Source organism: Gossypium raimondii, chromosome 6 (assembly GCF_025698545.1).
Source record: "Gossypium raimondii isolate GPD5lz chromosome 6, ASM2569854v1, whole genome shotgun sequence".
Classification (NCBI taxonomy): Eukaryota; Viridiplantae; Streptophyta; class Magnoliopsida; order Malvales; family Malvaceae; genus Gossypium; species Gossypium raimondii.
Window position 1 is genome coordinate 51,186,933 of NC_068570.1, and position 23,814 is coordinate 51,210,746.

At 34.9% G+C, this 23,814-nt stretch overlaps 1 protein-coding gene and 1 long non-coding RNA gene across 6 annotated transcripts; both read left to right on the top strand.

Moving 5' to 3' along the window:
• Positions 1–655: 655 nt before the first annotated feature.
• On the top strand, positions 656–20,866 carry LOC105774709 (uncharacterized). 5 transcript variants are annotated; one of them, XR_008196719.1, is made up of 6 exons: positions 656–1,269; positions 1,344–1,425; positions 1,510–1,796; positions 1,899–2,213; positions 2,329–2,428; positions 14,289–14,750. It is a non-coding gene; the product is annotated as an uncharacterized LOC105774709 (long non-coding RNA). The 5 variants fall into 5 exon arrangements; XR_008196717.1 differs by having other exon boundaries at positions 658–1,269; positions 1,510–1,588; positions 1,683–2,213; XR_008196716.1 differs by having other exon boundaries at positions 659–1,269; positions 1,510–1,588; positions 1,746–2,213.
• Positions 20,867–22,166: 1,300 nt separating this feature from the next.
• Positions 22,167–23,579, top strand: LOC105772059 (uncharacterized). The gene has a single exon (XM_012593403.1). It carries the CDS (start codon positions 22,167–22,169, stop codon positions 23,577–23,579), a length of 1,413 nt encoding a protein of 470 aa, XP_012448857.1.
• The last annotated feature ends 235 nt before the right edge of the window (positions 23,580–23,814 follow it).

Consider the following 23,814-nt stretch of genomic DNA (forward strand, 5'->3'; position numbering starts at 1 on the left):
TCTTTTTTTATAAAAAAAGTAAACAATTTGACTAAATTTTAAAGGTTGAGCGCTACAATGACTCAAAAAAAGAATAAAGATCAAAATGACAAAATGAATAAATATTAGGAGCTAAATTTATTTTTATGTTTTTTTAAACAACCAAATGGGTGAATCACTCGTTGTCATAAAGAGATAACCATACAAGCAAGTGCGTTCTATCTTATACAAGCAAGTAAATTACAATATGGAATGGTCCTCGAAAGTGCCCGAAGGCTAAGAAAGGTCTCAAAGTAGACTGAGACTGATGTCAATAAACCTTGAACATCAACAAGGTAAAGACAGTGGTCTGAAAAGTGAAAGATAAAAAACAAAACACAAAAATTAGGGCTTATTGTTGTAGCCAATAGAGAGCAAATATATTACAATTACCTTTTGTATTAAGAACTAAGAACTAAAGTCATCAAAACTTGAGGCTTGTTGAACTGATAAGATTGCTAAAAAATACTTTTTTATTTTTTTGAAATAAAATGGTTGGGATTTTATTCAAATAGAAGCCTATAAAGACAAGCCCAACAAAACAAAACAGAAATTACAACCCAAAATAAATAAGACCAACCCAATGAACAGGCTAAACATAAGGGAAATTAGTTCTGATAGAAGAAAAGAAAACCGACAAAGCATTAAAAGAAACATAAATGATCCCAACTATCCAGGCAGATTGTTCAATTCCAAAGCATCTGAAAAGCAAAACCCTTCAGCAGCCTGTTAGAGTATCATCCCATCAATCTGCTTCAATAATATATTGGAATGTGTTCTTTCAAAAACCATTGCGCCTCTTCAGAATCTTGACACTCCTTTATCTAAAAAGACCCAAAAATTCATCTTCCAACTATTTCCTTCCCATATTCCAAAATGGGGAACCAATATCAGATGTGGCTTATACGATGTGGTTATCGTCGATTTACTTCAACAACATCGAGTGCATAGGCAACAACATCGCCCACAAGATAAGTTGTTTCATTTCTTTTAAGACCCTCTGCAGCCAAAGTATAAGCAGCATCGTTTATATGATTTTGTACATGGTGGAAAACACAGTTTTGGAAAATCACACATGACGCACGAATATTATGAATATATGCTCTAATTACTAACCATTCCTCTCTATTTCTTTCAGATTACGAATCACGAACAAGCAATCTCCTTCGACTTTTACATTTAGAAAACCCATTTGAGCTCCTGTCAAAACTGCCTAGAAGCAAGCCATCGTCTCTGCTGCAAATGGTGAAGGTATGTTGGCATGCAAAATAGTTTTTGAACAAAAAATATTACCTATGTCATTTCTAATAATAATCCCTGAACAGGATCTATTATCTTGCTTCCAAAATCCTGCATCAAAATTTATTTTGACAAAAGGGTTCTGAAGCGCCTTCCACACACCAGCGGGTTCGATTTGCTCTGCAATTTTGCTCTTTTCCCCTATATTTTCACCCAAATACTTTCTGATGAAATATATTGTCTCCCTTGCAGTCGCACTTTTCCCTTCATGTAACAATTTGTTGCATGTAGTCTAGATTGCCCACAACCCACAGCAAAACAATCGACAAAGGTACATGAAACTATTTTCAAAAAAACTGTTTACCCATTCTGCCATTTGAGTCATATGCATCTACGTACATTGTGTGAACCTTAACTGTTGCCAGATCTCTTTTGTGTGCAAACACTCTTGAAAAACATGTTCAATTGTTTCCACACCATTGTGACAGCGGTGACAGTTCGCAGAGTTCATCAACCTCCTGTAGCATAGGTTTGCATAAGTAGGCACATAGTTGTTCATAATCCTTAACTGTTGCCAGATCTCTTTTGTGTGCAAACACTCTTGAAAAACATGTTCAACTGTTTCCACACCATTGTAACAGCGGTGACAGTTCGCAGAGTTCATCAACCTCCTGTAGCATAGGTTTGCATAAGTAGGCACATAGTTGTTCATAATCCTCCATGTTGTAATTTTTATTTCGGAGGGTAGATCAATATTCCAGAGCTTTTTGTATAAGCTAGAGTAGGGGTAGAAATTCCCATCAGTAGAAATTCCATAATGGTTATGTATCAACCATTTGTACGCACTTCGAACCGTATATTCCCCCGTAGCTTCACCACTCCAAGCGCGAACATCCTTCTATGGAACAAGGGGTAAATAAATGGCTAAAATCTGTTGAGTATCATCAACGACAAAGGTAGAATTGATTAAATCCTCCTTCCAATTATTTGTTTGCTAGTCTATTAAATCTGCCACTCTTTGAATAGAAAAATCTAGTATGGGATTTTGAATTCATTGATTTTAATTTCCAGGTATCCATACATCCGCCCTCAATACTTGAAACAATTCTCCAACACATTCTAGCCTCCAAAATGTCCTTGGTGGCCCATATGCTTCTCCAGGTATAAGAAGGTAGTTGTCTTAAACTTGACTCCATAAAGCTAGTATTTGGAAAATATTTACTTTTAGAGTACGTGCTAATAATGAATCTGGATAACTAAGCAACCTCCATCATTGTTTAGCAAGTAGGGCTGAATTAAATTGAGATAAAGAGCAAAAACCTAGGCCACCATAACTTTTCAATTCACATAATCGGTTCCATGTACACCAATGAATACCAAGCTTATTACTACTTCAACGCCACCGTAGCTTGGAGGACCGATTTTATAAATACCTATTTGCCTCATTGTGAGAGATATCGAATACTCGATCCAAAAATTTTTGCTCACATCCCGTCCTTAAGACTCTATATAGCTTTTCTTTTACCACCACTGACAATGTTTGGTAGGCCTAGGTACTTCTCTAGTACTGTAGAAATCCGTATGTTCATCATTTGGGAAACCACTTCCTTACTCGCGTTTGTAGTGTTTGAGCTAAAAAACGCTGTGGATTTCTCAAACTTGATGCACTGCCCAGAAATGTCTTCATACTCCCTTAGGATTCCTTTCAGAGCATTAGCACCATTATACGTAGCTCTCCCAAAGAGTAAGTAATCATCTGCAAACATTAAGTGAGTAATCTGTGGCCTCCTTTTATAAACATTCGCACCCCTTATCAATCTTTCCTGATTTACAAGTTTCATTAGCATCAAAAGCTCTTCTCCGCAAAATAAGAACAAATACGGATTCAAAGGGTCACCTTGTCTCAATCCCCTTTCCAGTTTAAAAATTCCACTAGCCTGCCCATTTAGAATAACAGAATAGGATATTAAGTTAATACATCTTATTATGAAATTCACCCAAGAATCTGCAAAACCCATTGATCTCATCATTAGCTCAATGAAAAGCCATTCTACTCGATCGTAGGCTTTACTCATATCAAGCTTCAAAGACATCTGCCATTTCTTTCCAATTCTCTTATTTTTAAACGCATGAAATACCTCATAGGCTAGAAGAACATTATCCGTAATGAGGCGCCTTGGTACAAAGGCACTTTGTGCCTCATCTATACACAATTCCAACATCTTTTGAAAACAGTTTACTACTATTTTTGCAATAATCTTGTAAAGCATTGTACAAAGGCTAATTGGCCTAAAATCTTTCAATTTGGTAGGGTTGCAATCTTCGGAATCAAAACAGTATTCATCTTACTAATGAATTCCATCTATGATCCTTTATTGAAAATATCCAAGTAAAAATTGTTGACATCTCCCCCAATAATGTGCCAGTGTTTCTGATAAAAGAGCACAGGGAAACCATCCTCCCCCGAAGCCTTTGTTGGGCCTATAAACTTAAGAGCCTCTTGCATCTCCTCCACTTTGAACTCTGCTATCAACACGTTATTCATTTTAGCGGTAACATACTTATTAACACCAGATAGTAAATGGTTGTGTCATCAATACCCTTAGAGGAGAATAAATCATTAAAATAATTCCTGGCCACTCTCTCTATATCAGCAGGATCGGAAACAGTGTGCCCATCAGCATCTTGTAAGCTTCTAATTTTATTGAAACGACGCCTATTAGAAGCAAATTTATGGGAAAAAAATAAGTGTTTTTGTCACCTGATTTTAACCAATTGGCCCTAGCTTTATGCTCTCAAAAGCGTTCTTATTTTTTTGCTTCAAAGTTAAAATGCATTTTGACATTGATAATCTCAGCCAACACCTCATCAGTTCGATCCTATTGATTTAATTCTTCAAGACGTTGACTCAACCTCTTTGTTAAAGCACATTGTTTATACCAAATTGTATTTTCCCACTTTTGAAGGCCCATCATAACAAACCTTAATTTTTCTGGTAAAGGCCCAACATGCAATGTCCACAATCTTTGAATTTCGTCCTCACATGATTCCTCCATACACCACCAAGATTTAAACTTATAAGACTTCTGGCAACACATCGACTCTTTCTGATCAGTTCTAATTAGCAACAGGCAATGGTCGGAGAATGATTGAGAAAGATGCCACAAGGAAAATTTTGGGAAAAGTTCCCCCCACTCAATCGTAGCAACCCCTCTATCGAGTCGCTCTTTTATATTAGTTTCACGCCAGTTTCCAAGTAAACCAAGGACCAATATATCCGATATCCTCTAAAGTACAATTCTCCAACACATTACGAAATTCTTCTATTCTTCGATCATCCTTTGGGATATCCCTTTTCTCTCATAAGAAAAGAGTATCTCATTAAAATCTCCATTCACAAGCCAATGGAGTGTACAAAATCTACTTAGATTTTTCAGCTTATTCCACGTTCCTTTTCTACTGTGATTATATAAGGACCCATAAAAATCAGTCCATCTCCATTTTGGGCTATCTAAATGTTCTTGAATCTCCACATCAATATAATTATTTGAGTAGCTTCGAAGTGTGACCGAACAACCCTCCCTCCATCCTAGACTTAAGCCATCCCTTGATCCATCAGCCCCTACATCGATTCCACATAAAAAACCACATTTCATACGCACCTTCTTCATTCTAGTATCTGAGAGTTTTGTCTCCATAAAGAAGCTAAGGTGGGGAGAGTATAACTTCAACATGTGTTGAAGCCTTTGAACATTTTGTGGATTCCTCAAACCGCGAACATTCCAACATAATAGTTTCATTGTATTCGGTCGGCATGCCCCTAGGCAGCCGCTGATATCTATAAGGCTTGTAGTTTCTCACCATTAGTAGAATTATTGGATGTTGAATCTGATTTTTTTAAAAGAAATATGTAAATCTAGGTCGTTTCTTCCCTTCCCCAACTTGAATAGTGTCATCCTCCAAGACATGACTCATTGTTTGTAAACCCAACCCAATATTCAAATCTTCTTTCGGCAACTCATCTTTTAAGGAAAGTCCTTCTAAATCAAATCCCAAGATAAGATTAATTGTTAATAGCTGTCTTTCCACCCTTCTCTCCTAGAATCGCTCCAAAGCTTTCTCCTTTCCTTATTTGTGCCAAACAATCTGTCATCCCCATCTTCCCGAAACCAGACGCTACTTCCCACCAACGCTCTCTTTGGCGGCATCTAGAGAGACATTCCATCCTACCGACATCTCTTCTCTCCCATTATTAAGCCGAACTGAGCAAAAGTTGTCTCCATGCCTTAAAATGCCACAAATAAAACAAAATAGGGACAGTTTCTCATACTTAAAGATGGCATAAGTAGAGTGATTAGGAGAGATTATTAGCTTCTTATTTCTTTTTAGCAACTTACAAATATTAATTTGGACTCTAATTCGCATAAATTTTCTCCCCAAACCAAAACTTTTCTTTGTATCATATTCAACAAATGAACCAATAAAATCCCCGAATTGCTTGGCCATTCTTTCAGAGAAAAATCTCGAGTTTAAATCATGTACTTGAACCTAAAAATTATAAAAAATTAATGGGATTAACAAGGGATCTTCATCATCTCGTAATCGGTGGAAAATTAGTAAATGGTTATTGAAAGACTATGGTGACCCATTTTCCACCCATTCAATATCCATTTTATTGAAAATTTTAAAAAAATTGCATTTATCCCCTAAGTCTGAGATTTGGAGCCCCTAAGAGGATGCCATAGATTCACCATTGTCATCCTCAGGGCCGAGAAATAAACCACGCTAGCAGTTAAACAACATCCCACCAGACAGAACTCATAGACAGATCCCTACTCATTCTACTCCCTATTATTATCCCATCTCACTTCTTCGTCATCTTCGATCCGCAGATTCTCCATACCCCTTTCCATAGAAACCATTCACTCACACTAAGTCACGGTGAAAACTGTAACACTCTAAAACCAGAACAAGACAAAAAGTGAATCTAAAAAATTTTGAAAATAAAAAAATAAAACAAAAAACACATGTTAGAGAGACAGGCCAGAACGTGTCAATAGATAGACTTGTTTAGGTTTGGGAAAGATTTTACACTTAAACTAAAACAGATTGCTAAAATAAAGTTAAGTTAACACTTAATATGGATAATTGTTTCAAAAACAATTAAAGTGTCATCCATATTTATTTTACGATATATGAAGATTAAATTTTTTAAAATTTGTGGATATCCCTCCCAATAATGTTACCTCTAAGGTTCAAATTAGAGTTTTCTCCTTAAGAGTGCAATGTGCCGTATTATTACATCTAACACTTGTTGATTATCCAAGATAAATTTTAGGGTAAACTACACCATTAGCCACTAAACTATGTGTAAGTTTTCGTTTTGGTCACTTAACTAAAAAAAATACAATTTGATCATTGAACTATTTAAAAGTTTTCATTTAAGTCATTGAACTATTCAAAATTTTTTTTATTTAAGTCACTAGGTTGTTAAGTTTTTTTTTTTTAGTTTCACTAGCGAGCTCCAAGTGACGATTCAACGACCAGTATAGTGGATTAGTGCCCATTGATAAGTAAAAGAACACACCTTAAATCCAAGTTAATCAAACAGTCAATGTCAAAGATCAAAGAAAAAAGTTATTTGAATTTTGGTTCATAAATTCGTGACATCCAAAGTTATTTTATGAAGAAAAAAACTTAACTGTAAAAGAGAAAGGGAAAGAGAACTTTTAATTGATGCAAGCAATGTGAACAAAGAAAGTTATATAGCATCGGCTTTAACAATGTGATGACTTAAATAAAAACTTTTGAATAATTTAGTGATCGAATTATAAATTTTTTAGTTAAGTGATCAAAAGGAAAACTTACCCATATAGCCATATAGTATGTTGTTGGGAGTGTTGAAGTCCCGTGTTAGTAGTTTTGCCCCATTTTTCAATGTGATATTGAATATGTTTGTTGACTTATTTTTATTCTATTAAATGAATCAATGTGTACTGAATTGTGCTTCAATATGTATATTGTTTGCTGCCTTATGCTAATTAAAAATTGTTTAATTTGTTCAATGTGCTAAAATGTCTCAATGTTTGCTACTTAATGTTGATTACAAATTGTTTAATTTTAACACATGTTTCAATGTTTGTTGCATTGTGTTGATTAGGAAATTTTTTTGTCTGTTCAATGTGTTAAAATGAGTTTATGGTTGTTTGGTTTTTTGCCTTGTGCTGCTTACAAATTGTTTAATTTGTTGAATGTGTTCAAATGGCTCAATGTTTGGTACCTTGTGTTGATTAGAAATTATTTAATTTGTTTAATGTGTTAAAAAATGTTAAATAAATCAATGTCTACACTGATTTAATGTTTAAAATGTTTAAAATAAAAAAGAAGTTTTATTTTTCAAGAAATCAATTAAAAATAAAAACACATAATGAAAATAGTACTTACTATCATGTTAGCTTGAATGGAGAAGAGGGGTATAAGGTGGAGCAAAATGGGATACCTTTGTAGTTGATGTCAAGGGTTGGAAATGTACTTGTAGATCATGTATCTTACAAGTCTTCCATGCCCACATGGTCTATGTGTTATTTTTCATGGAAATGAGAGGATTAAAGACTATGTATTTAAGGCTTACAATGAGTTATATAGTTATGCTCTCCTTACCATACCAAGTGTCAAGTTTTGGGTAGACATCAAAATGGGCCCTGTTAACCCACCAATTAAGAGAGAACTACTTGGTAGATCAAAGCTAAATAGGAGAAAAGAGGAAGGTGAAGGAAAGGGTGGTAGCAAGCTGTTGAAGAGGAATTAAGATGACATGCTCCTTATACGGCCTCTCAACACACAATGCTAGATCCTGCCCTACTAGAAAACAACATATAAGTAATACCCCACTTATGTTGCTTCTTAACACCAATTACTTGCTTAAATTCAATTATGTTAACTATTCTTATGTTAACATCTTTTCCATGATATGAGCCAAAACTACAATAGTAAATTTTGAAGCTACTCAATCCACACACCATGAAGAATTTGAGGTATTTTATTTATAAGGTTGTTTTGTAATAGCAATATATTGTTTATATAACTAATATCTCACTTATTTTAATTTTAGGACTATGTAGCTCATTTACAAACATCTCAAGCCCTTGCCTCTCACAATTTAACACCCCCTATAATAAACATAAGGAAAAGGGCAACTACTAAGCCATCTAAACAAGCCACAACCACTCAACACTCAGTTTCAACAACATAATCCTTACACAAATTTGTACCCCCTGTTGCAAACATAAGGAAGAAGGTAGCTACTAAGTCATCAAAACAAGCCACAACCTTTCAAAGTTCAGCCTCAATCTCAATATGTTGGATTTGGTGCCCTAAGTTTAATATTTTCTAACATATTGGTTAATAAAATTATTCATGAATTACATTAATACTTTGTATTATTGTCCTCACATGGTTTTTTTTGTACACAAAGCAAAATAGAAGCAAATGTTGCTCATTGGTTGTCCAAATGTTTAACTAATACTAAGTTGTATTATGTGGTTAGATTATAGTATAGAAAGACAACTTGCATTACTAGACGAACCTAAACATGTCCTTAGTTTAATTAAAAAGGAGAAAACCGATTGAAAGACTAATATTTCGTCTATCAAGTCCAATTGGGGAGAGTCTTGTCTTGGGCATCGGAGCAGATGACTCCTAGAAGATAGAGACATAGATGTCACTGATTGGACTGACAGTACATCGGACAAGACTTAAGTAAAATAAATCTTGAATCTGTTTATGGATTTATTCACTTGTAAAATTTATAGTATGACATATCTAAATCTTGAGTGGATGACAGACTATGTATGCGTGACTCATATACACTTTGATGTAAGTAAAAGCATGAATTTAAATAGATACGGAACCAAAAGCTGGTGCGTTAGGTGTATGAATTCTATAGTATGTAGCATCATTCTCAATAGTGAAATTCATAGCCCAAAACATGGGTAAATGATATCCTCTCATTGGCATTACATGGTTAATGAAAAGTAAACGTGGCCACGGGTCGTCCGTCTTTGTTAAGGATGACTTGATCACTATGTGATAGTGATTGACTTTTCATGAAAGAAGATGTAATGATTGCCATAAGATAAATAGGATCCTATTGGGAGAACAAATATTATTTCAAAGAGATCAAGGATATCCTATAAGGGTAACACACTAATGACAATGTCATTGGACGAGCACTAAGTAGTTATTTTCGTAATGGTATATCATTAGGGAGAGCTCAATCACGATGCTATAGTGGAATGACTTCGTGACTAAATGAGTTTATAATTAATAGGTAAAAAGTTGAAAATTAGTTATAAATCATTTGAGCCTCAACTACATATATCTAATCGGTTCCTCCGCTAACTTGTTGAAACCAGAAATGAATTGCATGTTTGAATAGAAATGAATGAAATGAATAGAAAAAGAGAATGGGAAACATTCAGGAATGATTATGGTTATCTTCGAAATGGAGAAATAGAATCATTTGGAAATGAATGTAAGTTTCCACAAATGGAAATGAAAATGGAAATGGAAATGAAAATGAAAATGAAAATGGAAAATTGCAATCCTATATGGATTACTTAAAAATGATCGAAAGAATAAGTTTACGTTTTTGGGTTGTTTTGAAGCCTGGAAAGGAAAATAAACCATTCGTTCATAGTTAAAATGTTAAGTCATGAAATATTGAACATATTTTCTCGAAATTTTACCAGGGGCAAAATCGTTAAAATTTTGCTAGAGGTAAAATAGGGATAAGAAAATTGTTTTATATTTAAATATTAAAGTTATTTTGGGAAATAGAAATTTTTAATTGGGTTGGATCATATTACAAAGTACTGGGTCAAAAATGCCTAAGAAGTACTTGTAATTAGACTCGATGTGAGAGAGGCCCAAAACCCCTCATGTAACATGAAAGGGGAGACAACCCTAGTAGGAATACTAGGGTGTGTCATCTACCCCTTTTCTAATCTAAGTAGGAAGTTGTTTTTCTATTTGAAATAAACTTCTATAACTCTACAAGAGTTCTACATTCTTTTCATATAAATAGATGACACCGATAGAGCTATTTATACAATTTTGAGAGATTATTATTCTGCCCAAAAATAGAGAAAGTTTATTCTCAACTATTACATATATTATTCCAGTTAACAATTCTACCAATTTCTATTAAGAAGAGAGTTTTAGTTTTCACCCCAAAAGGAGAGAACTTTTTCTAGTTCTATGTTTCAATTCAATTGGTTTGAGCCCAAACTTGAATCAGATCGTGGTACGAGAATAGTGGAGAAGATCATTTGGTTGAAAGTCGAAAAATATCAAGGATCCGCTTATCTAAAAACACAGGTACGATTTTAGTCTAAGGTTTATTACTATAAATATCACAAACCGGGTCAGTTGTCAAAATTTTAAATTTTCGCTATGCAAGAAAATCGTTTTCAATTCAGGATTTTTCTAACACAATATGTAATAGCCCGATTTTAGGCTTAGTCGGAACAGTGGTTTCGGGACCACAAATCCGACGAAAAAAAAATGTAATGGCTTGAATTTTCAGAGGTGTCGGAACGGTGATTCGAGATCACTAAATTCGACAAATGGGTAGAAAATATTATTAATTTAGTAAGTATAAGTTAAATATGAAGTTAGGAAAATTTTTGAAATAGTGAATAGTGCACTAGAAATAAATATTAAAATAATTAGAATCGAAATGAGGTATCAAGACCTCGGGATTTTAAATCGAGCCATAAATATTTTTATAAATATTTATGGAGTGTTAAAAGTTAGTATTAAAGTTTCGTTAAGAAATTTTAAAGTTAGATAATTAATTGAACAAAAGGACTAAATTGTAACAAATGCAAAATTTTGGGAAATGATTAAATAGCTTAAATGATAAAAGGAAGAGGGCTTAAAAGACAAATAGACCCAAGGTCTATTTAATGGACAACAGAGGCATGAAATCAAGAAGAAAGTAAGGAGAATTAAGGGCAAAATTGGAAAATTTCAAAATTTGCTTAATAAAGTTAGGACCCAAGTGGAATTATCTAGATTTCTCTTCATTTTCTGAATTCTCATCACTAAAACACCATGGAAGGGCTTCTTCAAGTTGGTTCTTCATATTTTTATTACAAGTAAGTTCAATTCTTGACTATTTCTTGAAATTTTTGTATTTTATGACTTTTACAACTAGGCCCACTTGTTAAATTCATTAGTTTTGATTTTATGAAAGAAGTTGAAAGTTGATATGAATATGTCTTTGAAGTATATGATGATTTATCATGAAATTAGAGCTTTAAATTGTTCATATCTTGATTTTATTGAAAGAATTGAATAGAAAGTGAATGTTTGGGACCTAATAGTAAAAGAGTTTGAAGATAGAGTTATATGTGGAAATTCAATTTCAATAGTTGTGTAACAACTTATAATGTCTAGTAAAGTACTAATTGAGAAAATTAGATTAATTGAGGGTTAATTGAGAAAGGACCGAATTGTATAAATCTGTGAAATTTGGGGCAAAATGGAAATCAACATTTTGCCTTTGAAGCGCTTTTGGACAGCTGACGATAGTGTAACTTTGAAAAATCACCAAAATTGTAGAGATTGAATTAGAGGATGAATAAAATATGAAACTAAAGCTTATTGAGTCTAGTTTCTTATAAAAGAAATGATGTGAGCAATGGAATTGTAAATCATGAGATATAATAGATTTTGTGAGACAAGGTCGAGAATGAATTCGGGTTCCCTATTCGACTTTGGAAAATCATTAAAATTGTAAAAAATGATTATGAGTTATAATTTATATGGTTAGAATCCTTAATGAGTCTATTTTAGAAGAAACAAGCTAAAACATCATCCGAATTACGTACAATGAGATAATTAATTTTAGTGAAGAGTGGTCGGGGCGTCGACAAATGTAAACAGGGAAAATTTAAAGAATAAAGCAGTACTATTTGGATGAACCAAAATTATGAAAATTTTATGGTATGAAGATATGTGAGTCTAGTTTCAGGAAAATTAACGGATCTTAATTTGGAGCTCAGTAGCTCAGGATAAAAATAATTTAGTGACTCGACTCGGATAAATGACTTTGAATATACATGTTAGTGAATATTGAAATTATGGTTAATGTTGTTTAAGTGTGTTATACACATTAAGGATGTGGAATGGAGAGGAGGAGGAGGAAAATTGGGAAATATATGAATGATTAGTGTATAAATGGTCATATGTTTGATTATAACTAATAAACGATGAAATATGAATGATGCTTATTTTTGTGCATTATTGGTCATGGTTTAAGCTCATGTGTGAAAATAAAGTTTCATAGTATGTGTGTATGGTATATTAGGTATATGATTTGGCATGAAATAATACCATGAATGGTTTATGAATTAACACATGTTGGTAAGCCGATATATGAATAAATGATCAAATTGAGCGAACGCTTGGATTTGAGTACTTCCGATCAAGTGACAAAGTGATAAGTGGTAGCTTTAGCTACACTTATCTGATCAAGTGACAAGTGGAAAGTGATAAGTAATAGCTTCGGCTATACTTATCTGATCAAGTGACAAAGTGATAAGTGATAGCTTCGGCTATACTTATCTGATCAAGTGACAAAGTGATAAGTGATAGCTTCAGCTACACTTATCTGATCAAGTGACAAGTGGAAAGTGGAAAGTGATAAGTGATAGCTTGGCTACACTTATCCGATCAAGTGACAAGTGAAAGTGATAAGTGATAGCTTGGCTATACTTATCTGATCAAGAGACAAAGTGATAAGTAATAGCTTTAGCTACACTTATCTGATCAAGAGACAAAGTGATAAGTGGCTACACTTATCTGATCAAGAAACAAAGTGATAAGTGGCTACACTTATCTGATCAAGAAACAAAGTGATAAGTGGCTACACTTATCGATCAAGAAACAAAGTGATAAGTGGCTACACTTATCTGATCAGAAACAAAGTGATAGGTGGCTACACTTATTTGATCAGGGACAAGTGATAAGTGATCATACGTAAGACCATAGTTATACTATGGCAAAGTGAAAGTGAAGTACTCAATTTTCCGTGACTGTTCCCTAATTTGATTAAGGATGGTAAGTGACAAATGGGCCCGAAAGAATTAAAGTAAATGGATAAGTGGTAGTGTATTTATATCGGAGACGATGTTGTTATTCAAACTAAAGTGATATTTTCATTGCTAAATTGAGAATTTCATAAATGTGTTATTGAATGGTATAATCAATAAACATTGAGTTAAATGGTAAATACGTATTAGTTTTGAATTTGATGTCATTGAATTGTACGTGAATTAAATGGAAATTGCTAGTGATATGATTTAAATTATGAGCATGAGAAATTGCGAATTGAATGAAATGGAAATGAAGCATTAAATTGCATGAGTATGTATCGGTCTCATGAGCCCTAATTATTATGATTATAATATTTTGAGGATATATTGTGAAAAGTTATAGAAACATGTTAATTATTTTGAAAGTTTTAATTTTGATGAAATTTTATAACTCGGTTAAATACGTTTACAAGTATATGTGTTTTGGTAATGCCTCGTACCCTATTCCGGTGTTGGATACGGTTAAGGGGTGTTACACAATAAGCATAAGGAAAAATATTGTTGCATCTAGAAAGGGGAGAGCAACAATCGACCCAAGAGGAAAGACCATAATACAAGGATTGGGCATTTACACCAATGAAAAAACAAGACTCCAAATTTTGAATGTAAGTTGATATATCTATAAGTTTCATTCCTTAATCACATATGTACATCCGCACAATTAACTTATCGTAATTTGATATGTCAAATTAGGCTTTCTCAAGTACTTAATAACCTTGTTTTCAAGTAGTTTACGAGTCTTTTTAATATTTTTTATTGATTGTTAGATTTTAGTGTTAATGATAGCTTTTCTTATATTTTACCTTTTTTGAGACCTAAATGGCAAAACTATGTCATTAGGAGTCCAATGATTGATTTGAGCATGTGTAGGGAGACAACAATGACCAAACCTTGAGGAACATTGCATCTAACGTGGGTGTCACGACACTGATGCTAGGATATCACGACATTGAGCCTTCATCACCTTAAGGGTGCAAGACTTCAACGAGACACCAACTTGGAGCAGTCTACTGAGGATGCCGCAACACTATGGGTGTTGTCTCGTGACATCAAGCTCGAGGTCATGACTTTATGTTAGAAAAAATTCAGTTTGAAAACAGTTTTTTACACATCTAAAAATTAAAATTTTGAAAATCCACCCGATTTTTTTATATTTATAGTAATAAACCCTTAGTCAAATTTGCACCTATATTTTTGAATAGACGGATCATTGTCGTTCTCGGCTTTCAACCAAATGACCTTCTCCATTATCCTCGTACCACGAACTACTTTCAGTGTGGCCCTGAACTATTCAAATCAAACATAGAATCAGAAACAATTTTCTTTGTTTAAGTGTGAAAATGAATAATCTCTTATCAAATAGAAATCGACAAAAAATGTTATTTTGGAAATTAGATTTAATAGTTGAGAATAAATTCTCTCTATTTTTGAGAAGAGTAACAATATTTGAAAGTTGTGTTTTTAACCCTACCGGTGCCATGAATTTATAGGGAGAAGAAGTAGAACCCTTGTTGAATTCTAGAAGTTTATTTCAACTAGAAAAACGAACTCTTAGTCTAACAAGAAGTATAGATGGCAACAACCCAGTTAATAATAATAGGGTTTGTCATCCCCCTTATCAACATGAAGGGCTTTTGCACCTATCCCATATCGGGTCTAATTACAAGTACTTCCTAGAATTTTAACCCAATACTTTATTATTCGATCCAACCCAATTTTTTTTATTTCCCAAAATAAATATCTCAATATTTTCCCATTGAATAATCTTCTAAACCCAATTCTAATTCCATTAAAATCACGATAATTTTATCATAAAAGAATCTATGAGAAATTATATTTAATATTTCTTCATTCAACGGTTCACTATGACCAAATTAGTTCCATTTTTTAACTTCATTTAATTCAAAAAACATAAATTTATTTCCAAGTCATTTTCATTTTGGAGAAAACCACATTCATTTCTAAATGATTCCATATCTCTATTTTTATTTTCGTTTTGGAGAAAACCATAATCATTTTCAAATGTTTCTCATTTCTCCATTTTCACCATTTCTATCCATTTATGTTTATTTGATTCAACATGCAATTCATTTCTGATTTCAACGAGCTAGCAGAGGGATCAATTAGACATATGCAATTAGAGCTTAAATGATTTATAATTAAGTTTCAGCTTTTCGCCTATTAATTATAAACTCATTTAGTCACGTAGTCATTCCACTATAGTACGTGACTAAGCTTTCCTTAATGGCATATCATTACAAAACCAACTCGATCAATGCTCGTCCAATGACCTTGTCATAAGTTTGTTACCCTCATAGGATATCATTAATCTTTTTGGAATAATATTCATTCTCCCAATATGATCTTATTTTATCTCATAGTAACCATTACATCTTCCTTCATGAAAAGTCAATTACTATCAAATGATAATCAAGTCATTTATCTTAAAGACGAACTACCTGTGGCTACATTTACTTTTCATCAACCATGTAATGCCAATGAGAGGGATATCATTTACCCATGTCTCGGGCTATGATTTTCATTGTTATGAATGTCACTACATACTACAGAATTCGTATACCCAACGCACTAGCTTTCAGTTTCTTATCTATTCGAACACAGGCTTTTACTTACATCAAAGTATACGAATCACACATACATAGTCTATCATCCACTCAAGATTTAGTTATGCCACACTATGAATGTCACAAGTGAATAAATCCATAAACAAATTCTGGATATATTCTTCTTGGGTTTATTCTGATGTATTGTTAGTCCATTCAGTCACATCCATGTCTTTATCTTCTCGGAGTCATTCGCTTTGATTCCCAAGACAAAGCATCTCTCCAATTGGACTTGATAGATGACATATTAGTCTTTCAATCGGTTTGTTCATTTCCGATTAGATTAAGGACATGTTTAGGTTTGTCTACTAATTCAAATTTGTCTTTTCGTATTACAATCTGACCATGTAATGCTGCTTAGTATTAGTTTAAACATTAGACAACTAGTGAAAAATATTTGCTTCTATTTTGCTTTGCATACATGAGGACAATTATACAAAGTATATTAATGTAATGCACGGATTTGTTTTATTAACCAATTTATTCGAAAAAGTTATCACGTGTACATAGATGAAATTACTACACTTAGGGCACCAAATCCAACACTCCAAGCCCTTAAGGTCACAATTCCACTACTAATGGTTGCAAAAGTGACATGTGAAAGTGAAAGTGAATGTGAATGTGTATGTGTATGTGTATGTGTAAATAAAGATAAAAGTGAACATGTGTTTACAAGCCAAATTTTTAGCCCAAAACCCAATACAACCCAATTAACCCTACCAATACACCAAACCAATTAAACTAACCCATTAACCTTTAGCCCAAAACAGTTAAACCCAAAACCCATTTACACCCAAACCCGAAGCCTAATAGCATGGCCCAATTTCCCTAAAAAATATCTGCCTAGAAACCCTAGGTGCCGCCCCTTTGATCCTAGCCTACTACCTCCAGCCGCCATTACCCATGCCACCGCCGCACCTACTACCACCTGCTTCAAACGCCTGCGAAGAAGAAAGAAGTGACAATCATAGCAATGGAGAATGATGACACAATCGGCTATAAAAAGCCAACAATATGTAATTTTAAGGGGGTTTCCAACAACTTTTGTAACACAAAAAAAGAAACAGACATTAACAAAAAAGAAATAAAAACAAGAAAATTTGAGAGGTGATTTTCTCTCATTTCTATTTAGTTTTTTTACTCTATTTTCGTTTTTCTTTCTCTTCTTTTGTATGATTTTTTTTACGTAATAAAAATAAGAGAAAGGGACCTTACCTGCGCCGTGTCGGGGAGGAGAAGACGAGCGGCCTTCCCTGGTTCTTCAGGCTTCGGGCTCTTTTTTTTCGAGGTTTGGCCTTGGATTTGTGCCTAAGAGAAGCCCGGCTTCAAAAAAGGATCAAAAAGATCCAATTTTGAGTCGCCGGCAACCGCATGCGGCGATGCTAAGGCGGAGGTACGCCAGAGGCCTAGATCGGCCGATGACCGGCGCCAAGGCCCGAGAGAACGAGGGAGAGAGAGAGCTCCTATCTGTTTTTTTTTTGAAAAATGGTTTTAAAACTATTTTTTAGTGTTTTTTTAGTATTTATATTAATTTTAAAACGGCGCCGTTTTGGATAAGGGGATCCGCGCGTCGACCCGACCCAACTCAGGCGATCCGCGTGTTTTCTATTAAGGGGTTATTTGCGCCTCAGGCCCTTCCGCATTTTCGGTCTGATTCAATTTGATCCTATTTCGCTATTTCCTTTTATTTTTAATGTAGCCCCACAACGTTTTTTTCTTCCAATCTGGCCCACTGCTGAGTTGCATTTTGGAGGGCTTCGGTTATTTACCCATTTGGTCCCCCTGTTTCGGCGTGTGTCGCAATCTGGTCCTCTTTTTTATTTATTTCGAATTCGCCCAGTATTTTTGTTTTTACTTTGATTTAGTCCTTTTTAGTAATTTATCATTTTGTTCATTATTTTAATGTTACCATCGATATTATTATTCATTGTTATTGGTTTTATTTCCCATTTATTTAGTCATTACAATCTTATTAATGCCTTAACTAGTTTTTAGTGATTTATTATTATTTTAGCTTTATTCTCATAATATATGTACATATACCTATGTATATTTTATGTATATGTGTACACATATATGTTTCTATATTTTATTTATATATACCTATATACAAGTCTATACTTCATTTTCATAAATACATATATATACACACTTACATTTTTTAATGTATAATAATTCAAATATGTAAACATACACATGTTTTCATATTCTCATTATTTTATTTATATATATGTGTTTATATATTTTTATATTTGCATCATGTTGTTAATTTTGTTCATTTATTTGCATGTTTATTATTATTTGTTTTCTTTATTTAGTTCCTAAGTATTTGTTACCTTGCAGTATGATTGTTTTTATTATTTATTGTTTTGCTTGTATAATTTTATTTACATTGTCATCATTATTATTATTTTACATCCATTTTACTCGAATTTATTAAGAACAAAAAATTTCAAAATAAAAGCAACACTCGGTATTTGGGATCTTCGAGAGAATTGAGCCCTAACGTATTGGGTTCCGATTTTCTTTGCTGAATCTAAATAATCGAGGTTACTTTTTTTAAAAAAATGAAAATAAAAATAAATAAAAGCTCATTATCAAGAATTCAATATGTCGTGTCCTAACGCATTGGATGTGACACGTTGATTTTTCGAGATGAGGATTTTCTTAAAAACAACCAAGGCAATGTTCAATGTTTGGAATGTTGAAAAATTGTGCCCTAACGTATTGGGTTGCGATTTCCTCATTTGACTTGGACAATTGAATATCGTTTTTTAATTTTTGTTGTAGGAGTTTTTTAATATAAGCAACCTATTTTATACAAGTCATTTTAAGACAAAGGATCGTATTTTAAATTTCTTTAAAATTTTTAGTTTTCGACATTAAGACATTGACTAATCAACTAGATACCAATTTTTGGGCGTTACGAGGGTGCTAATCCTTCCTCGTACGTAACCGACTCCTGAGCCCATTTTTCTAGATTTCGTGGACCAAAATCGTTGTTTTAATAAAATCAAAATCGTTTATTACAAACAACCACTTTTCGAGGTGATCCAATCACACCTCATTAAAAAGGATTGGTGGCGACTCCCATTTTCGTTTCATTTGTCAAAACCCAAGTCGACCCCGTTTTCAATCAAAAAAATGGTGTCAACAGCTTGGCGACTCCGCTGGGGATTTTAAATAAGAGAGTCAAGCCACGAGTTGATTACTTCTTGTCTTTTTGTCGAAAGTTGAAAATTTGATTTAAATATACGATCCTTTCATTGCATTTCATTCGTTTTATCACGATTCTCATCGTTGTAATTGTTGTGGTGATTTAAATTTCGGTATCTCTGCACATTGTATTGCATGACCGTTGGTCAAACCTTTTTAAGTGGGAGTGAGAAGCTAGTCCTTCGTGAGGTTTTCACCTCCGTGCAGGATAGTAGATCACTTTCGGGATACATCCGTACCTATGTCTTCGTGAGATTTTCATCTCCGTGCAGCCATAGGGAAATGTATTCCTCTGAACCGAACTCGGTCTATATGAGCCTATAATGGGTGAAGATCGAGGAATCTGCTGGTTCGGGTACTTTATCTCTAGAGCCAAACCGCATATAGAAGACCTTAGGAACCCATCCTAGGTAGAACCATTTCCAACCCCTAGTAGACACCTAACTAGGTGCTTTATTATTTATTGCTTGTATTTGATTTTAGTTTTATATTAACTTATTGTGTTTTGTTTGATTGCATGGCATACATGGCATTTCATTATAAAAGGCGTTGATTCACATTCGGTTGCTAGATAGAAAGCTAATCATGGAAAGTGAATTTTTTGATAAAGTGAAAGATAATGCGGTTGTCCGAATATGGTCAGAAAAAACGCAACTCGAGAAAGGAGACAGCTTGACGGAAGGGTACACGTCAGAGTTATTGGACTTCACTTATATCAATGTAACTCAGAATAATTTCCAGGAGTTGAAAGAAATATAGGCCCAGTGGGATGATGAAGTTAAACAATTGTTTTACTCTAATTATGGTAACTTGCCTTATTTGCTTGATATTAAAGTGGACGAATATTTGTTTCGAGCTCTAGCCCAATTTTGGAATCTCGCTTATAGCTGCTTTACTTTTGGGGAGATAGACTTGGTGCCTACCATAGAGGAATATACAGCCTTACTGCGTTGCCCAAGGTTTCAGGCAGATAAAGTCTATTCTAAAGCCGTCAATATCCCTACTTTTGTGAAGAAGCTAGTGAACATGTTGGGAATGAGTGAGCAATGGGTCTCACCGCGGGTCAAACAGAAATGGGAAAACAAATGTATTCCCTAGAGAAGTCTGCGTGATTTGATTTTAGCTCACCCTGATACGAAGAAAAAAGTCAATGTTTTTGCTTTGAGCATTTATGGGCTGATGATTTTCCCTCGAGCGTTGGGGTATGTAGACGAGGCAATTACTGATTTATTTGATCGACTGGACAAGAGGGTCACACCTGTTCCAGCAATTTTGGTCGAGACATTTAGATCTTTAAGTGCGTGCCGAAGCGTGGGGGAGGGAAGATTCATTGGATGTGCACAGCTCTTGTTAGTATGGTTTCACAGTCACTTCTGGAAAGTGGATAAAGTCTCTTACCGAGTATTTTCCAAGAATTATTCTCCATTGAAAGAATTAGCAGCCATGCCGAGACGTGACAACATTACCGTGGAAAGATGGATAGCGATTCTTCAAAATATCAAAGATGAAGATGTTGAATGGAAAGCTCCTTGGATGGTGCCCAATGAGATCTTGTATCGATGTGGGAATTTCGACTGGGTCCCTTTACTTGGGATTTGGGGAGTCATTGGCTATCGCCATTGATGGTCTTCAAACAAGATGGGTCAAGAGCAGTTCGTGCTCGCCACCCAAGGACTAGCTCAGTGCGAGTTTTTGTATAAAGATGATGGTTACAAGAAGAAGATTCGAGAAATGACTAATGCTTGGAGGTAAACTCATCGGATGAAACGATTTACTGTAGGAGCGATGACGACCCCCGAGTATCATGGATGGAGAAGTAAGAGGATTAATGATAACATCCCCGGGCCAAGAAAAGATTGCGTTCGATCCATAGAGGAGTATTTGTAAGTAGTTCCGTCAGAATTAGAGATCATTAAACAGGACTTTGAAAAAAGAAGTTTGGAATTGGAAAAGAAGATAGAGCAGCTAGAAGAGGAAAAGATGCATTTGGGACTAAATGTCGATATCCACAAGTTGGAAGCTGAAAAGTTGAGGAAAGGGAAGAACAAGGCTGAAGAGGATTTAGATAGTCTAAAAATAGATTATAAGAAGTTGCATTTGTCACTGAGAACTGCGGGTTTAGGTAAAATATCAGAGCAATGGCGACAGGAGATCAAGGAAGAAAAGGCCAAAGCTGTTCAGTGGGAAAAGAAATTTCAAGATGCCCGAGCTCGAGAAAGTGCTTTGGAGGAAAATTTGTTAGAATGTCGAAATAAAGAAGCAATATTTAAAGCCCAGATAGCTGAGTTGGAAAGGTCGCTTCATTTGTGCCGTAGTCGTAATTCTATGATCGAGCTGAGAGCAAGTTTGAGCAAGATTGAAGAATTGAAGGAAAAGATAGAAGAACTTGAAGACGCATTGTGAAATTCTAAATTACGAGTAGAACTTCTTAAAAGACGTAATGAACAGTACCAAGAGCAGCTCCATCATCTTCAAAGTCAGATTAGAGATAGAGATTGCGTTATGGGCGAAGCTGTGACTCAAGTGCGGGAAGTGGCTGACCATCTGCAAACCTTAGCGGTTCAGGCTGATATACTAAGTTTGAAATATGAGTCGGAATCAAGTCGGGGTCGAGAGTTAGCTTGGGTCTTTAAGAGGGTTAAGGCTTTGAGCATAAAGGCAAAGCCGTATATGTAATCCACTTTATGTAAAGAAATTTATTTTCTAGTCAAGTTTTCCTAATGAAATTGAATTAAAATCAATGCATTTTCTTTGCATCCATCTGCATTACATTTTTATTACATGCATTAAAGTTTCAAAAAATAATAATAAGAGCTCTAATTAATTAAAAATTATGACAGTTACCCTAGAAATCAACAAAAATCTGCCAACTAGATATCATTACGGTACTCGCCGCAGAACCAAAGAAATGGATCAAAGATTAGAGAGATTAGAGCAATTGCAAGAACAGACGCAAGCTCAGATGCAAGAAAAACTAGATAAAATGCAGCAAGATATGGAAGAATCCCAAAGAGAATTATTGAATCAATTAAAGCAGTTAATGGCTGCGGGGCACGATACGGGGAAGAGCCCCGTGGTAAATTCTGGGGATGATCACGAAGACCCTGCCTACCCTCCAGGTTTCGCCCCAACTAATATCCAGACGCAACCAGGGGTGTACCCACAGAGGGTACCTGTCACTATTAGATCCCAATACCAAGTCGGTGCCCCAGCATCGATGAACTTCCCAACAGGCCCGGGTTCTAACCCCAGGGATAATCCTACTAATCCCGTGGTTCCTGGTCTCGACGATGTAGCAGAAATAGAGAAGGCAAGAATAGACTTGCCGAAACAATTAGAAGACCGATGTAGATGGCTAGAGGAGAAGTTTAAAGCCATGGAAAATACTAATTACCACCGAGGAATGGACGTCAAAGATTTTAGCTTGGTATCCGATTTGGTCCTCCCTCCCAAATTTAAAATGCCGGAGTTTGAGAAGTATAACGGGACAAGTTGTCCCGAAGCTCATATCACTATGTTTTACCGAAGGATGACTGGGTATATTAACAATGATCAACTGCTGATTCACTGCTTCCAGGACAGTTTGGTCGGGTCAGCGGCTAGATGGTACAATCAATTGAGTCGGGCCAACATCTACTCGTGGAAAGATTTGGCGCAAGCCTTTATAAAGCAATACAGACATGTGATGGATATAGCACCTGACCAAATTGTATTGCAAAACATGGAAAAGAAACCTAATAAGAGCTTCCGACAGTATGCTCAGAGATGGAGGGAAGTGGCAGCGCAAGTTCAACCACCACTTTTAGAGAAAGAGATAACCATGCTCTTTATCAATACTTTGAAAGCTCCATTTCTCAATCACGTGTTGGGCAGTGCCACTAAAAGCTTTTCAGACATAGTTATATCTGGAGAAATGATAGAGAACGCCATAAGATGTGGCAAGATAGAAGCAAGAGAAAGCACTAAAAGGTCAGCACCAAGAAAGAAGGAACACGAGATAAACAACATAAGCACGTTTAACAAGGACTATTCTAAACCAATCATGGTGGGAAAATCGAGAGCAGTAATTGCTAATCATCAAGGTTCTTCGAAACATGAATCCAATCCAAGGCCAAATGTGGAAAGACTTCAATTTACACCCATTCCAGTAACGTATAGGGAATTGTACCAGAACTTATTCGATGCACATGTGGTATCTCTATTTTACCTAAAACTCATGCAACCTCCATACCCTAAGTGTTATGACACAAATGCCCAATGCGAATACTACGCGGGGATGAAGGGCACTCGATTGAGAACTGCACTGCATTCAAGAAGTTAGTTGAAAAACTTATCAATATGAGGATCGTAAAGATTGGTGACTCATCAGGACCAAATGTAGCAGATAATCCGCTGCCCAATCATGATGATAAAAGGGTGAACGAGATAATTGAGAATAGAGGAAGAAGAGTCAAAGTCAACGTGGCAGAGATAAAGACCCCTCTTGAATGGGTTTGGAAACAAATGGTGAAAATAGGTCTCATCAAGCAAGATTTGATAGAAATGCCTGAAAGAAT